At 45.7% G+C, this 19,877-nt stretch overlaps 1 protein-coding gene across 5 annotated transcripts in view; it reads right to left on the bottom strand.

Moving 5' to 3' along the window:
- Positions 1 to 19,877, bottom strand: part of UTP4 (UTP4 small subunit processome component) — a 163,154-nt gene that overhangs the window by 59,064 nt on the left and 84,213 nt on the right. For all 5 annotated transcript variants that reach the window (XM_078670214.1, XM_078670212.1, XM_078670211.1 and 2 more), the window contains exon 6: positions 16,610 to 16,821. In XM_078670214.1, coding sequence (XP_078526340.1) covers positions 16,610 to 16,821 — 212 coding nt within the window. The remainder of the gene's footprint in view (positions 1 to 16,609; positions 16,822 to 19,877) is intronic.

Raw genomic sequence — 19,877 nt, 5'->3', positions numbered from 1 at the left:
AAAGTAATGTGGACTTTTCATGTTCTCCATGCAGGCTGTAACATGCTCAGGCCCCCAGTCTCCATCTGAGTGCCAAACCACGGCACTCAGAGCAATCACAACGCTGCATTGCAGCATTGTGATTGGTCAGGGGAGCCTGGGTGTGCTTCCTGGTAGCTGTTCTGCCAAATCCGACAGAGGAGAGACGGAGCAGGGACGCGGCTATAAGTTAAATGTTTGTTTTAGGTGGAGCCGAGCGCATCGTGCATGCGCTGCTCTATGGGAGGCTCCATGTAATCAGTACAAACTTCTCCGCGTGGGTCAGACTCCTCCCACACACCAAGTTGGTCCCCCACTTGGTGGCCCGCGTCTTTCGGAACCCTGCCTAAACCTGCCCCTAAAGTAAGGAACCTGGGAGTTGTCTTTGATGATAACCTCAATTTTGTCTCTCATGCCAACCAAATAGCATCTACAGCCATTTATAAACTGCGCCTAGTAAGGAAAATCATTCCCTTCCTTCCCGAAAGTGCTGGTAAAACCCTGATAAGTTCCCTAGTGTTGTCCACACTGGACTATTGCAACGACCTTTTTGCCAATGCTCAGATCAGGGTAATTAACAAAATGCAGACTATACAAAACGCGGCAGCAAGACTCCTCGCCAGAATTCCTAAACATAAGTCCGCGGCTGACACAACCAGAAACTATCACTGGCTCCCAATTAGAAGCCGGATCAAGTTCAAAATCCTGTGTATCGTATATAAGGCACTGCATAAACAGGGACCTCAGTTTCTTAAAAAACAGCTGATTCCCTACTGTCCCCCCAGATTACTGCGATTCACCACTCTTAACGACCTAGTGGTGCCTCGCACCAAGACCGTCTCTTGGGGAGACCGTCGGTTCTTGGTCACGGCTCCAAAATTGTGGAATAACTTACCTCGGTCAATTAGGACTAGTCACTCTCTCTGGTCATTTCGTAAACAGCTAAACACCTGGCTGTTTAATCAGAAAATACCTTAAATAATAAGAAAAGCAGTTGGAGAATTTTTTGCAGATGTCGCAGCGCCGAGACGCCCAAGGGCATTTGTTCGCGCTTAATCAAATGTCATAAATAAATAAATAAATTGGCCTTAGCGTGTGTCTTTCAGTAATGAAAGCATGCAAATGGCCAAACGCAGGCGCATGTACCACCTTTTCCATAAAGGTTCCCTCCCATGGCGTTTTGGTCTCGGGAGTGGGAAGCTGCGCGCAGGGGTGTCAGCTGGATTCCTGGTGGGTCATGTGACACGCAACATGCCGTGCTTTCGCTTTTGATGGTTTCAGGGCTTCTGCCAGATACAGGGGGAGGATTCAGAAAAGGGGGTGGTGATGAACAGAGTGTCTGAATTAAGCAGACCACTCTTACCCAGTCCAAAGATCAGGGCTTGATCCATCACCGTTTTTTAGCTCACTGCACCATCCCAGCTCAGAACCTGGCTACATGCAAATTAGTCTGTTCCTGTCCCAGTGCATGATGGGAACAGGGCAAACCAAACTACCAAGCCAATTTTTATACTGGGAAGGAAACAAGCTTCCGGGGACCGGTTTCTGGCATTCCAGCCGTCGTCGGCCCGGCTTGCTTGAATCCTGATGGTGCAGTGAGCAAGGGACTCACATCTGAGTATACCCTTCCACGCTTATGGTGGACAAAATGATTCAGAAAAGGGGGTGGTGATGAACAGAGTGTCTGAATTAAGCAGACCACTCTTACCCAGTCCAAAGATCAGGGCTTGATCCATCACCGTTTTTTAGCTCACTGCACCATCCCAGCTTAGAACGTGGCTACATGCAAATTAGTCTGTTCCTGTCCCAGTGCATGATGGGAACAGGGCAAACGGTGATGGATCAAGCCCTGATCTTTGGACTGGGTAAGAGTGGTCTGCTTAATTCAGACACTCTGTTCATCACCACCCCCTTTTCTGAATCGTTTTTGGCCACTATAGGTGTGGCAGGGTATACTCAGACATGAGTCCCTTGCTCACTGCTCCATCAGGATTCAAGCAAGCCGGGCCGACGACGGCTGAAATGCCAGAAACCGGTCCCCGGAAGCTTGTGTCCTTTCTGGTGAAGAATTGGCTTGGTAGTTTGGTCTGCCCTGTTCCCATGATGCACTGGGCCAGGGACAGACTAATTTGCATATAGCCAGGTTCTGAGCTGGGATGGGGCAGTGAGCTAAATAACGGTGATGGATCAAGCCCTGATCTTTGGACTGGGTAAGAGTGGTCTGCTTAATTCAGACACTCTGTTCATCACCACCCCCTTTTCTGAATCGTTTTTGGCCACTATAGGTGTGGCAGGGGATACTCAGACATGAGTCCCTTGCTCACTGCTCCATCAGGATTCAAGCAAGCCGGGCCGACGACGGCTGAAATGCCAGAAACCGGTCCCCGGAAGCTTGTCTCCTTTCTGGTGAAGAATTGGCTTGGTAGTTTGGTCTGCCCTGTTCCCATGATGCACTGGGCCAGGGACAGACTAATTTGCATATAGCCAGGTTCTGAGCTGGGATGGGGCAGTGAGCTAAATAACGGTGATGGATCAAGCCCTGATCTTTGGACTGGGTAAGAGTGGTCTGCTTAATTCAGACACTCTGTTCATCACCACCACCTTTTCTGAATAGATACAGGGGGAGGGGCAGCTGGAAGAGGGCGCCTTACTATTCTTGCCAGCCAATCCGTACAGTCACCACGTCATGGTTTCAAAATACAATCACCTTTTCTGAATAGATACAGGGGGAGGGGCAGCTGGAAGAGGGCGCCTTACTATTCTTGCCAGCCAATCCGTACAGTCACCACGTCATGGTTTCAAAATACAACCAAGAGTATAGTGGAACACGCTATTAACCCCTTTAAAGAGAAATTTCAAAAGAACCTGTTTTATCATGGTAGACAGACTGGTAGGCGCTATACACAATACATGCACATAAACGTATGTTTCTGCATATTGTATACACACATAAAGCATGTGCGTGTGTATAGACATACATGTGCACGTCTCACACATAATGCACTTTTTATGTACTAATGTGGCAGACACGTTTCGGTCACCTCCACTACAAACCTGAAGCTTAGTTACCTGCTTCGAAAAATAATAGCAGAATGCAAACATCTTTATAATTGACACGAGACAGGCTTCAGGGCTGGGGCTGCAGTAGAGCCCACGCAGAGCCCCTTTGAAGGAAGCATTTATCATCCTGATGGCCACAAAGTCGCAGGTGGCGCTATTAATGACCCCCTCACACCAATAATAATGTTACTAAACTAATGCCCTTTTTTGTGGATAGACTTGGAGCCTGCTTGCTATGACATTAAAAGCAAAGAACCGGACCTGTTTTTTAATGTCACACAGCTCACAAAAAATACACACAAAACAGAAATTGGGGTTGTAAAGAAGGAGAAAAAACTGGCACTTTTCTTACATTATTGGTGGAGGAGGAACAGCATGCGTCTGGAATCAGATGTTGCAACTCTGCAGCCAAGACTGTGCAATTCAGGGTAGCCCGGTATTTCCGAATAGTTAATTTTCAACTGCAGCGGTTTTTCTCCGCTTTTTATCTCCGGGCTCAGACCAGCTCAACCTCTCTGCCAAGCGTGATGCAAATGCACGCAGCTGCGTAATGATAGGTTTGAGTCAAGTAAAAAGCCGGCGGTAATTGTGAATAATGTTATATTAGTCCGGAACGTGGGGACCTGCTTTCCACGTGCTGTGCAATGGAACTACTTTTCACCCATAAACAATATGTACCTACTGTAAATAATTTTTTTAAATTATTCTGTAAAATAATTTATATGCAGGAAATACTGTATATACGTTTTTGGAGTCCGAATAAAATATATTTGTGACATGTTTGTTTGCAACACTATGAACTTGTATGCTACGCTTATATTGATAAATAAGTACCCAAACATGCAATTTTCAACGTTATGAATGTTTATTGCTACTTAAACTGGCAATACAAATTTCATAGAATCATATATTAATATACCATTAATACTTAAATATACACATACGTGAGTGGTCAAAATAATATACAGAGCAATATAATGCCTATATATGTGCCCGCATATGCAAGTATAAAATGATATATGGAATATGCTACTTACCAGTATGCATCTGTTCTTGGCATAGAGGGCTGCAGAGTGGTACATTTATGAATAGATCGCCATCTGGTGTTGGGCTCGGATGATTGCACTTTGTTTTTCTTCTGGAGAAGTCTTTGTCGTCATAGGTGACTCCTCCTCTCGGTGTTAGTGCGCATGGGCATCGGCTCCATCCTTAGATTGTTTTGCCATAGTAGGGTTAGATGGAGTAGTGTAGTATAGTACATAAAGATATGCCCATGTAAATGTATCTAAATAAGATAATGTTGGGACAGACACAGGTTTCCGGGGAGGCAGGGAGGGCATGTACCACTCTGCAGCCCTCTATGCCAAGAACAGATGCATACTGGTAAGTAGCATATTCCGTTCGAGGCATATGGGCTGCAGATGGTACATGTATGAATAGATTGTAAAGCAGTTACCTCCCTAGCGGTGGTCACCAGTGTCTGTCGCAACTGTTTGAAATAGAGTTTTTAATACAGCTTGGCCCACTCTGGCTTGTTGTGCAGCCTGTACATCAACACAGCAGTGCTTTGTGAATGTATGTGGTGTAGACCAAGTTGCTGCTCTACATATGTCATCTAGGGGAATGTTCCCTAAGAATGCCATAGATGCTCCTAGTTTTCGTGTAGAATGAGCTCTAGGAGGAACAGTTAATGTTCTCTTTGCTTTAATGTAACATATTTGTATACATCTTACAATCCATCTTGCGATGCCTGCTTTAGAGATAGGATTGCCCTTATGTGTTGGGGAAAATGCTACAAATAGTTGTTTAGTTTTCCTGAAGTCTTGTGTTCTTTCTATGTAGTACAAAATGGCTCTTTTAACATCTAGTGTATGTAGAGCCCTTTCTGCCACCGTCTGTGGCTTTGGAAAGAAGACTGGTAGTTCCACTGGCTGATTGATGTGGAATGCTGAAATTACTTTAGGCAAGAACTTTGGGTTTGTTCTAAGAACCACTTTATTCTGGTGTAACTGTAGGAATGGTTCTTGTATTGTCAATGCCTGTAATTCACTTACTCTCCTGAGTGAGGTAATGGCTATAAGGAAGGCCACCTTCCATGTAAGGAATTGTATTTCGCACCTATGCATAGGTTCGAAGGGTGGCCCCATTAGTCTGGTGAGTACTACGTTGAGGTTCCAGACTGGGGAAGGTGGTAATCTTGGTGGAATGACTCTTTTAAGACCTTCCATGAATGCTTTTATCGCTGGTACTCTGAACAGTGATATGCGCTGCCTGTTTTGTAGGTATGCTGCTATAGCTGCTAGATGTACTCTGATAGATGTGTACGCTAGATTACATTGCTGTAAGTGTAATAAGTAGCAAATAATCTCCCTTGTTGATACGTCCAGAGGGTTGATATTGTTATTAGTACAGTGTATAGCAAACCTCTTCCACTTAGCTGCATAGCATGCTCTGGTGGTTGGACGTCTCGCTTGTTTAATTATCTCCATGCAATTTGGGGGGAGATCTAAGTACCCAAATTCTAGGATTTCAGGAGCCAGATCGCTAAGTTCAATTGAGTTGGATCTGGGTGCATTATTTCTCCATGGTTCTGTGTAAGGTGCATGGGTAGAATTCGTAGCTTTTGATGTGGCACTTGTGAGAGTTGCAAGAGCGTGGTGAACCACGGCTGTCTTGCCCACGTGGGTGCTACTAGTATCATGGTCATTGAATGTTGTTGCAGCTTCCTGACCACTAATGGGATTAGTGGGAGAGGGGGAAAAGCGTATGCAAATTTGTTGGACCAATTTATCCATAACGCATTGCCCTGCGACAGGTGATGTGGGTACCTGGACGCGAAGCTTTGGCATTTTGCGTTTTGATGAGTGGCAAAGAGGTCTATCTCTGGTTGTCCCCATCTTTGGAAGAATGGCTGCAGTATTTGTTGGTGCAGTTCCCATTCGTGTATTTGTTCCGACTGTCTGCTTAAGATATCTGCTATCTGGTTTTGGACTCCTGGTAGGTGTTCGGCTAACAGATAGATGTTTTGAGGAATGGCCCATCCTCAAATTTCCTGTGCTAGTCTGGATAATTGGATAGAGTGCGTCCCCCCCTGTTTTTGAATATAATACATTGCTGTCATGTTGTCTGTTCTGATCAGGACTGCTTTGTTGGTAACATGTATCTGGAAGGCTTTCAATGCTAGAAACACTGCCAGTAGTTCTAGATAGTTGATGTGCAGTGTTCTTTCCTGCACACTCCACCTTCCTTGTACTGTGTACTTGTCCATATGTGCTCCCCATCCGGTGAGCGATGCGTCTGCTGTTATTGTCACCTGTGGAATTGGCTCTAGGAACGACCGCCCCTTGGTAATGTTTGTTCTGTTCCACCACTTCAGAGAGCGGTGTGTGCGGTCGTCTACCAACACCAGATCCGTAATCTGCCCTTGAGCCTGATTCCACTGTGTCGCTAAGCATTCTTGTAGCGGACACATTTGTAGTTTGGCATATGGTATTAGCAGTATGCAGGATGACATCATGCCTAATAGCTGCATGAACACTCTTGCTGTTAGTGAGTGTTGTGGCTGAAATCTTTGAATGATTGTAAGCATTGTTTGGATCCTGACTGGGTTGGGGTACACTTTGGCTTTTTCTGTGTCTATAGTAGCCCCCAGATATTGTTGAACCTTGTTTGGTTGTAGGTGTGACTTTGTGTAGTTCACCGTGAACCCTAGCTGGTGTAGTAGCTGAATTGTCTTTTGTGTGTTTTGCAGACACTCCTCTTGCGACCTGGCTTTTATTAGCCAGTCGTCCAAGTATGGGAAGACATGAATTTGTTGTCTTCTTAGGTGAGCTGCTACCACTGCCAGGCATTTTGTGAACACCCTTGGTGCCGTTGTGACACCAAATGGAAGGACTTTGAACTGATAATGTTGTCCTTCTACCACAAACCTGAGGTATTTCCTGTGGGCTTTGTGAATAGGGATATGAAAGTAAGCGTCTTTTAGATCCAGTGTAGAAAGAAAGTCCCCTTTCTTCAGTAAAGGAAGTACTTGTTGGAGCGTGACCATGTGGAAATGTTCCGAATTTATGTATGCGTTGAGAGGTCTTAGGTCCAGTATTGGCCTTAGAGACCCGTCCTTTTTGGGAATTAGGAAGTATAGGGAGTATACTCCTGTTCCTTGTTGGTGCTGTGGAACCTTCTCTATGGCATGCTTTTCTAGCAGTGATATTACTTCTTGTTTTAATAGTGTCAGGTGATCTTGTTTCATTGGACGCTGTTTGGGGGGGATGTTTGGTGGGGTAGCTGTGAGTTCTAGACAATAACCATGTTGGATAATTTGTCTTACCCACTTGTCTGATGTGATGTTTTCCCAGACAGGTAGGAACTGTGATAGGCGTCCCCCGACCGGTGTTATATGGTCTGGGGGAAGCTCTATGAAGTCACTGTTTTGGGGTTGGAGAGTTGCGGTTGTTGTTGTTCCCGCGACCTCTACCCTTGTTGTTGTTACCCCTGTATCCACCTCTAGAATTACCTCTGGGTGATGTAGGTGTAAAAGAGGTTTGCTGTTGGTTTGTACCTGTATTTTTGGATCCTCCTCTATAGGTGGATCTACGAAAGGAACCTCTTTGTGTCGGCTGTTGCAATGCTCCCATTGACTTAGCCGTTTCTGTATCCTTCTTCATCTTTTCTAGGGCCTCATCTGTCCCTGTGCCGAAAAGTGTTTTCCCATCAAAGGGTTGGTTCAGTAACGATGTTTGTACCTCTTGTTTGAACCCTGATACTCTGAGCCATGCATGTCTCCTTAACATGATGCTTGTGTTTGTCGACCTTGCCGCAGTTTCTGCCGCGTCTAGGGCGCACTTTATTGAAGTGTTAGTAATTAACTTCCCTTCTTGTATAAGTTGATCTGCCCTCTTTTGATGTTCTTTAGGGAGATGTGTGATGAGTTTGTCTAACTCATCATAATGCGCTCTGTCATACCTTGCAAGTAGTGCTTGCGTATTAGCTATGCGCCAACTGTTTGCCGCTTGAGATGCTACTCTCTTGCCAGAGGCATCTATTAGTTTAGACTCTTTGTCAGGAGGTGGAGCTTCTCCTGTAGATAAAGAGTTTGCTCTCTTGCGAGCGTTTGTGACCACTAGTGAGTCTAGAGGAATTTGCCCCTTAATGTATATTGGGTCTTTTGGAGCTGCCCTATATTTTTTATCAATTCTTGGGTTCAATACCCTAGCCCTCACTGGGTCTTTGAATATCTCTGATGTATGACTGAGAAGGCCCTTAAGCATTGGTAGTGTTCCTGATGTTCTTTGTGCAGTGGGTAGTGTTTCTAATAAGAAGTCCTGTACTTGAGGTTCTGTATGTAGGTCTACCTTATGAAATGTTGCTGCTCTAGTAATGAGTTGTGCAAACCCAGTATTGTCATCAGGAGGTGAAGGTTTTGAGGGATATGACTCAAGGTCGGTATCATTACCTGATCCCACATTATACTCTTCCCATGGGTCTGCCTCCTCTGGGATTGTGTCCTCATCATCCCCAGGATGTCCCCCCTCCCCTGTGTCACTCTCTCCATCTGTTGTAGGTGTAGATGGGCGTGTGGGAGGAATATCTGGCCTATTGTGAGGAAGAGGAGAAGATGGTGTGTGAGGTTTGGGAGAAGGGGGAGGAGTTGTATTCGTCCCCATTGTTCTCTTCTTCGGATGAGTCTTGTCGTCCGAATGTTCATGTTTCCTCTTTTTAGGTAGTTCTGTGGCTACCTTGCCAGTCTTTGGGTCAATAAACAAAGTCTTTTGTTTAGGATCCGTTCCGTGTTCCTGTGTCGGTACCGCAGTTTTCGGTTCCGAAAGGTGTCTTTTCTTTGGAATGTCCATTTGTATTTTCGGTGCCGAAGTTTTGTTCGGATCCGATTTCTTCGGTATCGAAGATGTCCCCGGTGTCGAGGGTGTTTTCGGCGCCGAAGCGTGCTTCGGTGTCGATATGGACTGCTTCGACTTCGAGCTTTCCTTGACCTGGTGCTTCGGTGTCGATGTGGTCCGTTTATCGGAACCGGAACCACTATGATGGGGGACCGAGTGTTTCGGTTTCTGTTTCGTTGCCGGGCTCGAAGGCGGGGCGTTGGAAACTTTTTTCGGTTGTCTGACCGGGCTCGAGGGCGGGGTCGATACCGTGTGGGGTCTGTTTTTCGGTAAAGGGACGTCGTCACTCACGGTTTGTTGGACGTCGATTTCCTCGACGTCGGACTCGTCCGCTTCAGACCCCGCCTCGTCGGCCTCTTCTTCCTCGTCCTCTGGTTGCTGGTCCTCAAACAGCTCCGGGATTGCTTGTGACTGCATTCTCGATACCTCGTGTCTTCGGGCTCGACGGTTTCTAATCGTCGATTTTGACGAGAACGCTGCACAGGCCTCACAGTCCCTGGATTCGTGTTCAGGGGACAAGCAGAGGTTGCACACCTCGTGTAGGTCCTTGTGTGGGAACTTAGCACCACACGTTGGACATTTTTTGAATGGAGTCCTTTCCATGGACCCCGGGCTGGACTACTTCGAGTTTCTCGTAGTCGTCGTCCTTCGAACCGCGTCGGTATGGATTGAAGTTGCGTTCGATAACGATACCGTCGATTTGGAAAGGAATACGCGCCGGTTATAACCTTCTTTGTTGAAGTCGGTCCGGAGCGCTTCTATCCTCATCCGAACCCGATGGCGGAAAAAAAACAATCTAAGGATGGAGCCGATGCCCATGCGCACTAACACCGAGAGGAGGAGTCACCTATGACGACAAAGACTTCTCCAGAAGAAAAACAAAGTGCAATCATCCGAGCCCAACACCAGATGGCGATCTATTCATAAATGTACCATCTGCAGCCCATATGCCTCGAACATATATATACACACACACACACACACACATATATATACATCTCTGTGGAGCGCCAAACGCGTCACAAGGTTTATGACTTAATAAACCTCGCTACCTTGGCTTAAGAGATCCGACTTGTGTGTATTTCTTGAACTGAGTGCTCGAAGGTACGCCGTTGTTTATGGATACATGTATATATACATACATACATACATATACATGCCACAAACAGCAGTCACTACTGACGGCTTAGTGCCCTCGTTGTCTTTCAAACAAATTGGAAATTGTGGTAGCGAGGACTCTTCCTGGAAGTTTCTGCTCTGCGCACTACTACGAAATGAGTAAATTAAAGGACAATTGAGTACGATCTCTTCTTTGTAGGAAAAAACCTTTTCATATAGGTAGCGGAGAAAAATGTGGCGTGCAAGGCGCTATTTTTGTTTCTATGCACCCAGAGAAAGGCCTTGCTCTAAACTACAGACTCTAAAGTAGCCCACGGCCACTATGGGTATTTGCAACTAACTCTCTAAAGAATTACAAAGGAGCATGAATAACCCCTATAAAAGAAACGCTAACTTTTGTGTCCAAAGATTACGAATGTCTGTGTATTTGTAACAAGTGAATATGTAAATGCGGGTGGCTGCACTTCAAGGAGGGCAGTATTCCTCATTTTTGGCGCGATTTCGTATATTAAATACATTAGCAAATAGAGCATATGTTCTTGTTAACATAGATTATTTCGCTTGGACTTTGTTTAAAAAATAAACCAAATTGCCTTTTTATGTTACTTTACTCCTTTCTGGTGTGACCTTGCCTTTTCTCCTTTTTGTTTACTTCCAATGGAAAAAGAAACACCAAAAAGGTTGGTAGTGTATCTGGCATGGTAGAAGGCAGTTTACTAAACAGAGCCGGAACGGGTTCAGAAGCAAACAAGCATTGGCATAGCCAATAGGTCTCGCCTATGGGACCTCACAAGTATTTAGTTATGCAGCACAATATCCTTGGTGCAACAACATCAGCTATTGCATGGCTAAACACATATAAGGTCCCAAAGGTGAGACCTATTGGTTATGCCAATGCTTGTTTTTTTAGCATTCACCTTCCTCCTCCATCCACACCACCACGCCACCCCCGATCTGTGCCGGCCCCACCGAATACTATTGAGTTAAAGAAACTTACCTTTCTTGTAACTTGTCTTATGTCACTGATAGCACAAGATGTCACCAGTGACGTTAAGAAAGAAACTGATTATGTGAGATCATCGAAAAAACATTAGGGAGCGTTAAGGTTTAGTTATTCTGGTATTTCTGCAACGGGCCGGATGGAAGGCTGTACCTTAGTCTCCTTTCTAGAGACACCTTGGTAAAGGCGAGTCCTTTTGGACCCCACAGTGAGGGTTTGTGGTTGTGCAACGTGAGTCCTGAAATGAGTCAGTGCGGGTGAAGTACGTAGATGGAGGGGAAGGGTGTTCCAAGACTTTGGTGGGTCCGTAGTCGTGGAGGGCTATGTAGGCGTGGGTCAGGCTGTTAAATTGGCATCTTTTCTGGATGGGGAGCCAGTGGAGGTCTTTCAGTTGCTGGGTGATGTGGGTTCTCTTTGGCAGGTTGAGGATCGGTTTGGTTGCTGCTTTCTGGATTGTCAGTGGTGGTGCCTTCATAGAGTTTGTTGCCGTAGTCCAGCCGGCTGGTGATGAGGGCCTGCATCTGTTTTCCACTTGAAGACTCTGTAGAGCATGGGGGGAGTGTGGAAGCAGGCTGAGGAGATAGCGTTACAATGACATTTCATGGAGTGTTTGCTCTCCAGGATGATGCAGAGATTGTCGGTGTGGTGTTTCGTAGTGGGGGTGGGTCGGGTTCCCATGGCCACCAGAAGTCGTTCCAGAGGGAAGTGCCTCTGCCAAAGATCAGTATTTCAGTTTTGTCCGTGTTGAGCTCTAAACAATTGTTCTTCAGCCAGGTTGAGATGTTCTTCATAGAGCTGTGGAAGTCTGTCGTGGTGGGGTCTCCTGAGAGGACGAGCTGGGTGTCGTCGGCGTAGGAGACGATGTTGTTGTTGTGGGTTCTGATGATGTCTGCAAGGGGTGTCATGTAGATGCTGAAGATCCCAGGTGAGGGATGAGCCTTGAGGGACTCTGCAGATGCTGTGCTTGGGTTGTCAGATAGAACCATGTCTGGGGTTGCTTGTGTTCCACCTTGAAGGGACATGGCCTACCAGTTTGAGCTGGACTATTCCAATCGGAGCAGGGCTAAGACTGATTTACATAACGTGGGTCTCCCTCTAGAGTGGGCAAAAGCCTTTAGCGTGGGATTCAGCCTTTCCATCACCTTGTTTTTAGGTCTCGCGTGCGAACGCAGCGCATGCACTTTTTTGATTGCGAGACTATTGCTGCCGCTTTCTGTCCCGGAGGGAGACAGGAGTTGGCACGCGCGGACAGGAGATGTGCACTCCGTACGCGTGCACATCTCCTGTCCTCGCGTGCCAACTCCTGTCTGGTTTCAGCAGAGAAACCGCTCCTCTGCCTCACAAGCTCGGCTCCCCCTGTGAAAAAAGAATTTTTTTGATGCTAGAATTAATTTTAGACTAACCACGGGGTGGCGCTCCAGTACAGCCTTTGATTCAGTTATTTCACAATTCCACGATAGTTGCTGCTACGGCACGATAATTACAAAGCCAGACCAGGGTTTATCTGACGCCTAAAAGCGGAGGCAGATATTAAATGTAGAAAACGATTTTTTTTTTTAACCGTGCAATTACTGTGCTTTTAAACTGCGGCCATACATTTTTTGCCCTATATGTTGGTGGTGCTAATACATAAGCAGGGTAAAGATTACCTTTCACGCCACTTTCAATTTCCTGCACCAGCTTACAATGTATGTACCAAAAAGTTAAATACACCTGAAAGCAATGTTACAGTACAGATCTAAGTACAAAGAGCACACACTGAAAACGAATGGCAGTGTCCCAGTGCACAGACTCATAATACCAGAAAAAAATCGGGTCTATAGAAGGTGAACTATTCTAGGGTGAACATGCAGAAAAGGCAGAGCTTTTACAGCCTCTGTAACTTTAGTGGACTTCCTGAGGTCCTATTTCAAGACACGATGAGCAATTCCCAAGAGGTAGGTTTAAAGGGTTGAATTTTGTTAGCTCTCTTGAAAGTCTGAATGGCCAAAGATGAGCCCAGAATGCACAGTTAGAAATGGGCCCTCCAAAGGCTCCTTGTAACACTTGTGCACTGACCAGGCACCAGGTCAAGGCATTTGCACTCAGAAGACCCGGGACCAAAGCTCGCGCTTCTCTGAATGTTCCCTAGCCCCACACTGTTACTTGCATACAGAGTCAGGCAGTTCAGGGGTACTTGGAGAGAGTCAGGAGGCATCAGGTAGGTGTAGAATGTCAGTGATGCATGCCTTGCTCACTGCCAGTCGGCCACCGTTTGTTCTGGCATTTCTGTAAGCTTATCGCATCTCCGTGTTCCGAAGCAGCCCCAAGGCAGCAACTGATTACTGTGCAAAACACCTGACGGAATAGCAAACAGACCCATCTTCCCATCTTGGACACTGCCCGGTGATCACTGGTTGGCCGGTCTCCCAGAGAAAAGGTTGCAGACATACTTTGCCGTTTCCTGGTGTTTGAGCTGGATGCAGCCTGTGCTTGTACGGGTTTCCTCTTGCGTGGCTGCCTCGCCCTCATGCTTAGCACCCGGGGGTGCACGTTGGATGCTTCAAGGCCCGAGTGGTTGCTGAGAAGGGACTGGCGGGGCTCTGAACATTTCCATTTCACAGCAGAGGTTCAGCCAGTGCCAGCACGTCTTGGTCCATGAGCACCGTAGACGACTCCAGCCGGAGGGACTAGCTTATATGTTTTTTATGTTGTTGCTCTTTATCATTTTTCCTATGAGTAATGCTCAGGGTGATGAACTGACTTCTCATTTTTCCATTCAAAAAACCGGAGATGGAAAAAATGTTGTCTTTGACCGAGAGCACTGCGGGTGTGTCTTAGTGAGAGTCTTGTTAACTAAGATTGCCTAACAAAGGGCTGAATCCCCGGGAGCTTTTGGTCTGAAGAGACATTCTTGTGAACTCCTCAGTTTAAGTCACGCGGGCATTTTTAATAGCTGGGCTTGTGAATGCTTGTAGTTACTTTCCCTTAGTATTTACTTTTCCTTAATTGAAGCGTATCTTCTCCACTGGGATAGATTTCTTTTTCAGAAATAATTCGCTTTGAGCCTTGTTCTCTTCTGTTAGCACTGGGCCTTCAATCTAAGTAGGCCACACCATGGAAATTGTTTCCCATGGTAGTAGGTAGCTGAGGTCCGTCTCTTAGGCCCACTTAAATCTGATAGTCTTGGTAGCAGCTTGGGAGGTAAGAGGGAGAAAACAATCACATTTACAAAACAGTGTAACCAAATTGGTCACATAATCCACTTGGCAATTAAATTTGAGCTTAGTAGGATTTAATTATAAATTTGGAAACAAATCGATTTGTACCAGCCTCAAAATTATCATTTACGAGTCCAAATCTCCTAAAGAGATTCATCCTATATAATGGAAAACAGACAACTAACTCTATAATGACCATGCAAACAAGCATTTGCAACGCAATAGGTCTTGCATTTTCAAAACTTTGACCTATTGGTATTGTAAATGACAATCCCTTTTATTATTGCAGGTTTTTTAAACACATAAATAAAAGTAATTGTCATTTACAATGCCAATATCTCAAAATCTCGCAAATGCGAGACCTATTGCATTGCAAATGCTTGTTTGTATTGGGCCTGCTGAATCAGAATATTGTTCTTTCATTGTACTGAAGTACACTTTTGATTCAATATGGAATATTAATCTCATATCCTCTTCTCCAAGTTCTAGGACTCTACAAACGTTCAAATAAAAATGAATGTTTTTGCGGTATACCTTGTCATCATGTAGTCTTTCTGTCAGGGTGCATTGAATGTGGTCCGCACCCGGAACCACGGCAGGAGCACTCGTCCTGCTTGTCTTCTCCCGCGAAACGGGAATCCCACTGATGAGTTTTATAATCCTACGCATTGAATAAGTGGATGTTTCTACTTTCCCCAGTCATTTCGCCACAAAAGTCGACTGAATCCTCACATAACGTACTCTCAAGTTCGTCCTTCACACCGATTAGTGATTTGACTAGACTACTCTTCCAGACGATTACTCCCAGTGTACCTGGTCTCGAGCGGGGCCGGGTTGGAATTATCACCGGCACAGCGACCTGTGGCTATTTACTCATTGACTACAGCCCTGAGAAGTCGCCAAAGTACTGTTACTGCTTGGCGACGAAACACGTGTCGGCTGGCTATCCATAACATTAAAGAGGAACCAGACTACCAATCGTCCTCTTTTTCTGCAAATGTGGATTCTTGAACTTTTAAATGTCCATTGAGACATCATTCTGTACTTTCTCTAGTTGGTGTGCAACAGGTCTTTTCTTATTGAATGTGATTGGTTGTTTCAATGACTCTTCAGTACAAGCATTAAAGTGTGCACGTTCAGTTACTCATTCATCACAAGTTTATGTTCACTTTATTTCCAGAGTTGAAGTAATTATTCAGCTATTTGCATATTTTGTAAACTCTTATCTGATTTTTAATTTGTACGTTTGCGGATGTTTTTTCCCAGTTTCTGAAAAGTTTGCCTAGGCCTCGTACTTCCATATGCGTACATCCTTCCATCAAGTAGTCAATTTCAGAGCAGCCTCTGTAACTTTATTTGATTCTCTCCTTTTACCCATGGTGTGTTTAACTCGGTTTCTTATTTGTAGTGTGTAATTTTTGTCAGGTTTCCAATATAATGGTAAACCAACCTTTTGCTAAGATGGTATGAGCATTTCTGAAACGTTTTCTTAATATGGGCACATTTATCTTTAGTTCTTCGATTTGCATTCAGTGATTTGGATGTGTGTACCAATCAGAAATGTATAAAGTGTCTAGATGATTTATAGTTCTTGTTGGCTAATGTTGTGGTATAATAATTGTTTCCCCTTGCTATTTAGGGGTTCCGTAGTAGCGTGCTACTTGATGAAAAAACACTTCAACACCCCATCAGGGGTAGCTGGTGCTATATAAATGCAAACCTTTTTCCCTCTTCTATCCCTCCACTATCCTTCTCAAACCAAATAACTGCCTTACATATCACCACTCAAATTACTTTCATATTTCACTATACTAATTCACCACTAATCCTTCATGGGATCCGGAATAGTGTGCTACTCGCCAAAAAAAGCAATTTGTCGCCTTGTCTGGGTTAGAAAGCGCTATATAAATACATATACAATACAATACAAATGGTTTAATTTCATACAGGTTGTGCATGCCAAGTGAAGGGATGTATAATTGTATTGCAAGAAGATTGAAGGGTTGACGATGTGAGTAATGGTAATCAGCAAAAAAATATACCCAGGTTGTAATTTGGAAATGAATGTGCAGACAGCGGTTAAAAACAAAGGCAGACTGATTAATTGAAATGAAGGCTATGGGTTACACTGGATTCAGAACATTTCTCCCTTGTCTGCTGCACATGCTCAATTACTTTGATAATAATCATTAGCTCAGTGTACTTGTGTCAAAAATATAATATGCTTTTATTCTTGCTTTTGAGCCACTCTAGAAATCTCTTAACTTAAGTTTCTTTGAGGTTTGAGATTCTGCTTGCTCCAATCAAGTGTTACTTACCGGCGCTAAGGCTAGCGACAAGACGTCGACATTTGACACAGGAAAAGTCCGAATGAGTGTGCCTTTTTCCCAGTCCCAGAATTGCACTTTGCCTGTTGAATCTGCACTCACAATTTCTCCGTTGGAAAGGAATGCCAGACTCCACACCAGACACTCACGGTTGTGAGAGGTTGCCCGATTCCTGTCAACTAGGATCCTCTGCACAGCATGGCCTAAAATGGAAAGTAAGAGCTAGGAGGTGAGCAAAGAGACTTTTATGAAAGGATGTTTAACCACAATTGGAAGTCGTAAGATCAGAGAAGGTGGCAAATGACTGTCTACTGGGAATGACAAAGATCAATAAACAATATGTGTCAGACAGAAAATGGGTGTACAGGTATATCCTACTACTACATTAATCCCACTACAAACCTGGGTGACCATAATGCCAGCACAACATTGAAGTGATCACTGTAGGAAGCTGGCTCTGTATATACAATAACAAAGTGAGGTATAGTGTCCACAGAGTCCAGTGGAAACAAAGATAAAGGTAGATAATACCTTACTCTCGGTTTGTGGTAGTGTGGGTGAGCAGTAAGGCTTTATCAGAAGGTAGTGTTAAGCATTTACTGTACACACTTAGGCACAAAATAATGTCACACACTCAAAGACTAAACTCAGACCATTTTTGTTTGTATAAAATTATTATTTAGTTATTTTATTTCTAGAACCAAGCCAGGCCTGATGCAGGTAAGCGAAATAATGCTTTGCAAGGTTTATGCAGTAAACTACAATTGAATGCAGGTAAAAATTCAGTTGTTTGATTAACAGGTAAGTCAACAGTCAAAATTACTTTTCAGTTACTTTGTAGATTACTGTACACGTTACTTATTGGATTACTTTTTAAGTTACTTTTGCTAATCAGTGTGATATCCTTATACATCACACTGTGACATTTCCTAGACAAAAGGTAAGTAATTCAGTTTTTACACATATGCAGTTTCTTAGGGTTGTCATACAAACTAACGTAACACTTGAAAGAAAACCAATCAAGGCAATACTATGGGAGGAAATTACGTTATCGGTTTACAGGTAAGTAATTGGGTGTGGAAGTTGGGTTTCTGGGGTTAGACCGAGGGTTCCCAGGGTCGAGGATGCACTCTCAAAGCACCCTCAACGGCACTAGAGCGGCCGGGGGCAGAGAGCGGAGACCCAGTGTTATACAATGGGGGACAGGGGGCCTCCGGTTGGTGGCTGCTCACTAGCAGGCCACAAGGCTGTGGGAACAAAGCTCCTGGTGTTAGGCTCAGGGCAAAGGGGGATCCCGTTAAGCACACAAGGTGCACCCACAGCGGCAGGTTTGTGTTGGGTGCCCTGTTGGTTTCAATGGGGATTCTCCGTTGCAACAAACACTGCAGGCTCGGGACGAAGATCTTCTGGAAGCATCCACTAGTTGGAGAGGTAAGTGGAGATGCCTGGAAATGCTAGGACACTGTCGGTTGGGCCACCCAAGGCCGTGGGACGTCAGGTGCAGGGGTGTCTCTAGGCATCAGGTTTTTCTTACCGGTTCCGGTACCGGTTGAGGGGGATTCTCTAGAAAGAGGCTGCAGGCGTCAATTGGAGACGAGGCATTTCAGGGACCACCAGATCCTAGGTCAGGATCGCTGGGGAGACCTCCTAGTGATTTTGGGCCCAGGACACAAGTCCTAAAAAGGAAATGGCGGGACGCTGATGTCACGAAAGGTGGCTTGCACCTTCAGACTCATTGCCTCCCTTCGCTCACCCCTTAGATGCGATTGCATCAGGGAAGCCGGCGCGTGAGAAGTTCTGAATGGGCTCCGATCTCGCCCCAGAGAGATCAAGGAGTGAATGGGTGGCTCAATTTGCTCCAGTTATCGAGCTCCCGGTAAAATAAGTGGGGAGACGCCATCCATCCGTGTGGTACCCCGACTCAAGCCCTGGTTGGGCCACTCTAACTCGGGCCATGGGCGTCGGGTGCAGACTCGTGGATTTGGACGGAGCCAGAGTCTGTTGGTGAGCAAATCCGATGCCCACGGGAGACAAAGTCTTGGTTTGGGAAGGCATGGCAGGTCCTTCGGGTTCTTGGGGGCTGCTGGCTGCAGGACACACAGAGGTTTCGCTGGAGAAGGTTCAAGGTTGGGACAGGTCAGTAGGGCTGGGGCCAAGTCAATTGGTGTCCTCCTTCCCTTCTTTCAGCACAGCTTCTTTGGTCCTTCTTCTCTCTTCTCGTCCAAGGAGGCAGTGTTCGGGGTTACCCCTAAATACTAGATTTAAGGGCGTTACCGGTAGGTACAGGTCGGGACCAATGGGGTGGCTACACCCTCTTTTATGCCCGTCTCCAGTGGAAGGGGGGGGCATAGCCTCACTCTGATTGGCTGGGTCCCCTCATCTGCAAGATGGCGAACTGAGAGTTGTACTTCACCTTGCCTCCCCCACCTGAGGGGTAGGGTTGGCAAAGGTGTGCACACCTCTCCTCCTAACTTGGTTTTCCTGCCGATTCTCCCGGGGGTCAGAACCGGTGGGGGCCAGTTGCTGGGAGCAGCAAATGACTGGGGGAGCTCACAAAAGCAGAAAGCCTTTGAAGCTTCCCCTTTGTGGACCCTGCCCACCCTGGGGAAGGAGTCTTAGCACCTCGTCCTAGGATGTGCTTTGTTTCAGGACCCCCAATACGGCAGGCTCTTGACCCAGGGGTCCAAAAACATGTCTGGGGTGGCAGCTGGTGAGCAGCCACTCAGCCAGGACACTGGACGTAGGTTGTTTTTCAGGAGGCATCTCTAAAATGCCCTCTGAGTGCACTTGTCTTAAATCCCACACTGACATCAATGTGGGTTTAATTTGCCGAGAAGTTTGATAACAAACTTCCCAATTTTCAGTGACGCCATTATGGTGCGGTGGAGTTCGAATGACAAATTCCCAGCACTATATACTCTTTATGGCATTACTGAACTTACAACGTCTAAGAATGGACTTAGACACTGTAGGGGTACAGGCTTATGCACCTGTACCCTCGCCACTGGTATAGTGCACCCAGCTAGAGGAGTGTCTTAACTATGCAAGGGCAGTGGATTGTGGGCATGGCACACAGAGATGTGTACCATGTCGACTCTTCACTTTATTCTGCACCAAATCACGCAGCCTGCAATGGCAGTGTGTGTGTAAAGGTACAGGGCACCTAAGAGTGGCACAATAAGTCCTGGTCACAGTGCCCTTGGTACCTATGGTACCTTTTACAAGGGACTTACATGTGGCCAAAGAGTTGCCAATTGGG

The sequence above is a fragment of the Lissotriton helveticus genome, chromosome 12 (assembly GCF_964261635.1).
Source record: "Lissotriton helveticus chromosome 12, aLisHel1.1, whole genome shotgun sequence".
Lineage (NCBI taxonomy): Eukaryota > Metazoa > Chordata > Amphibia > Caudata > Salamandridae > Lissotriton > Lissotriton helveticus.
This window is presented reverse-complemented; position numbering and strand designations above follow the sequence as displayed.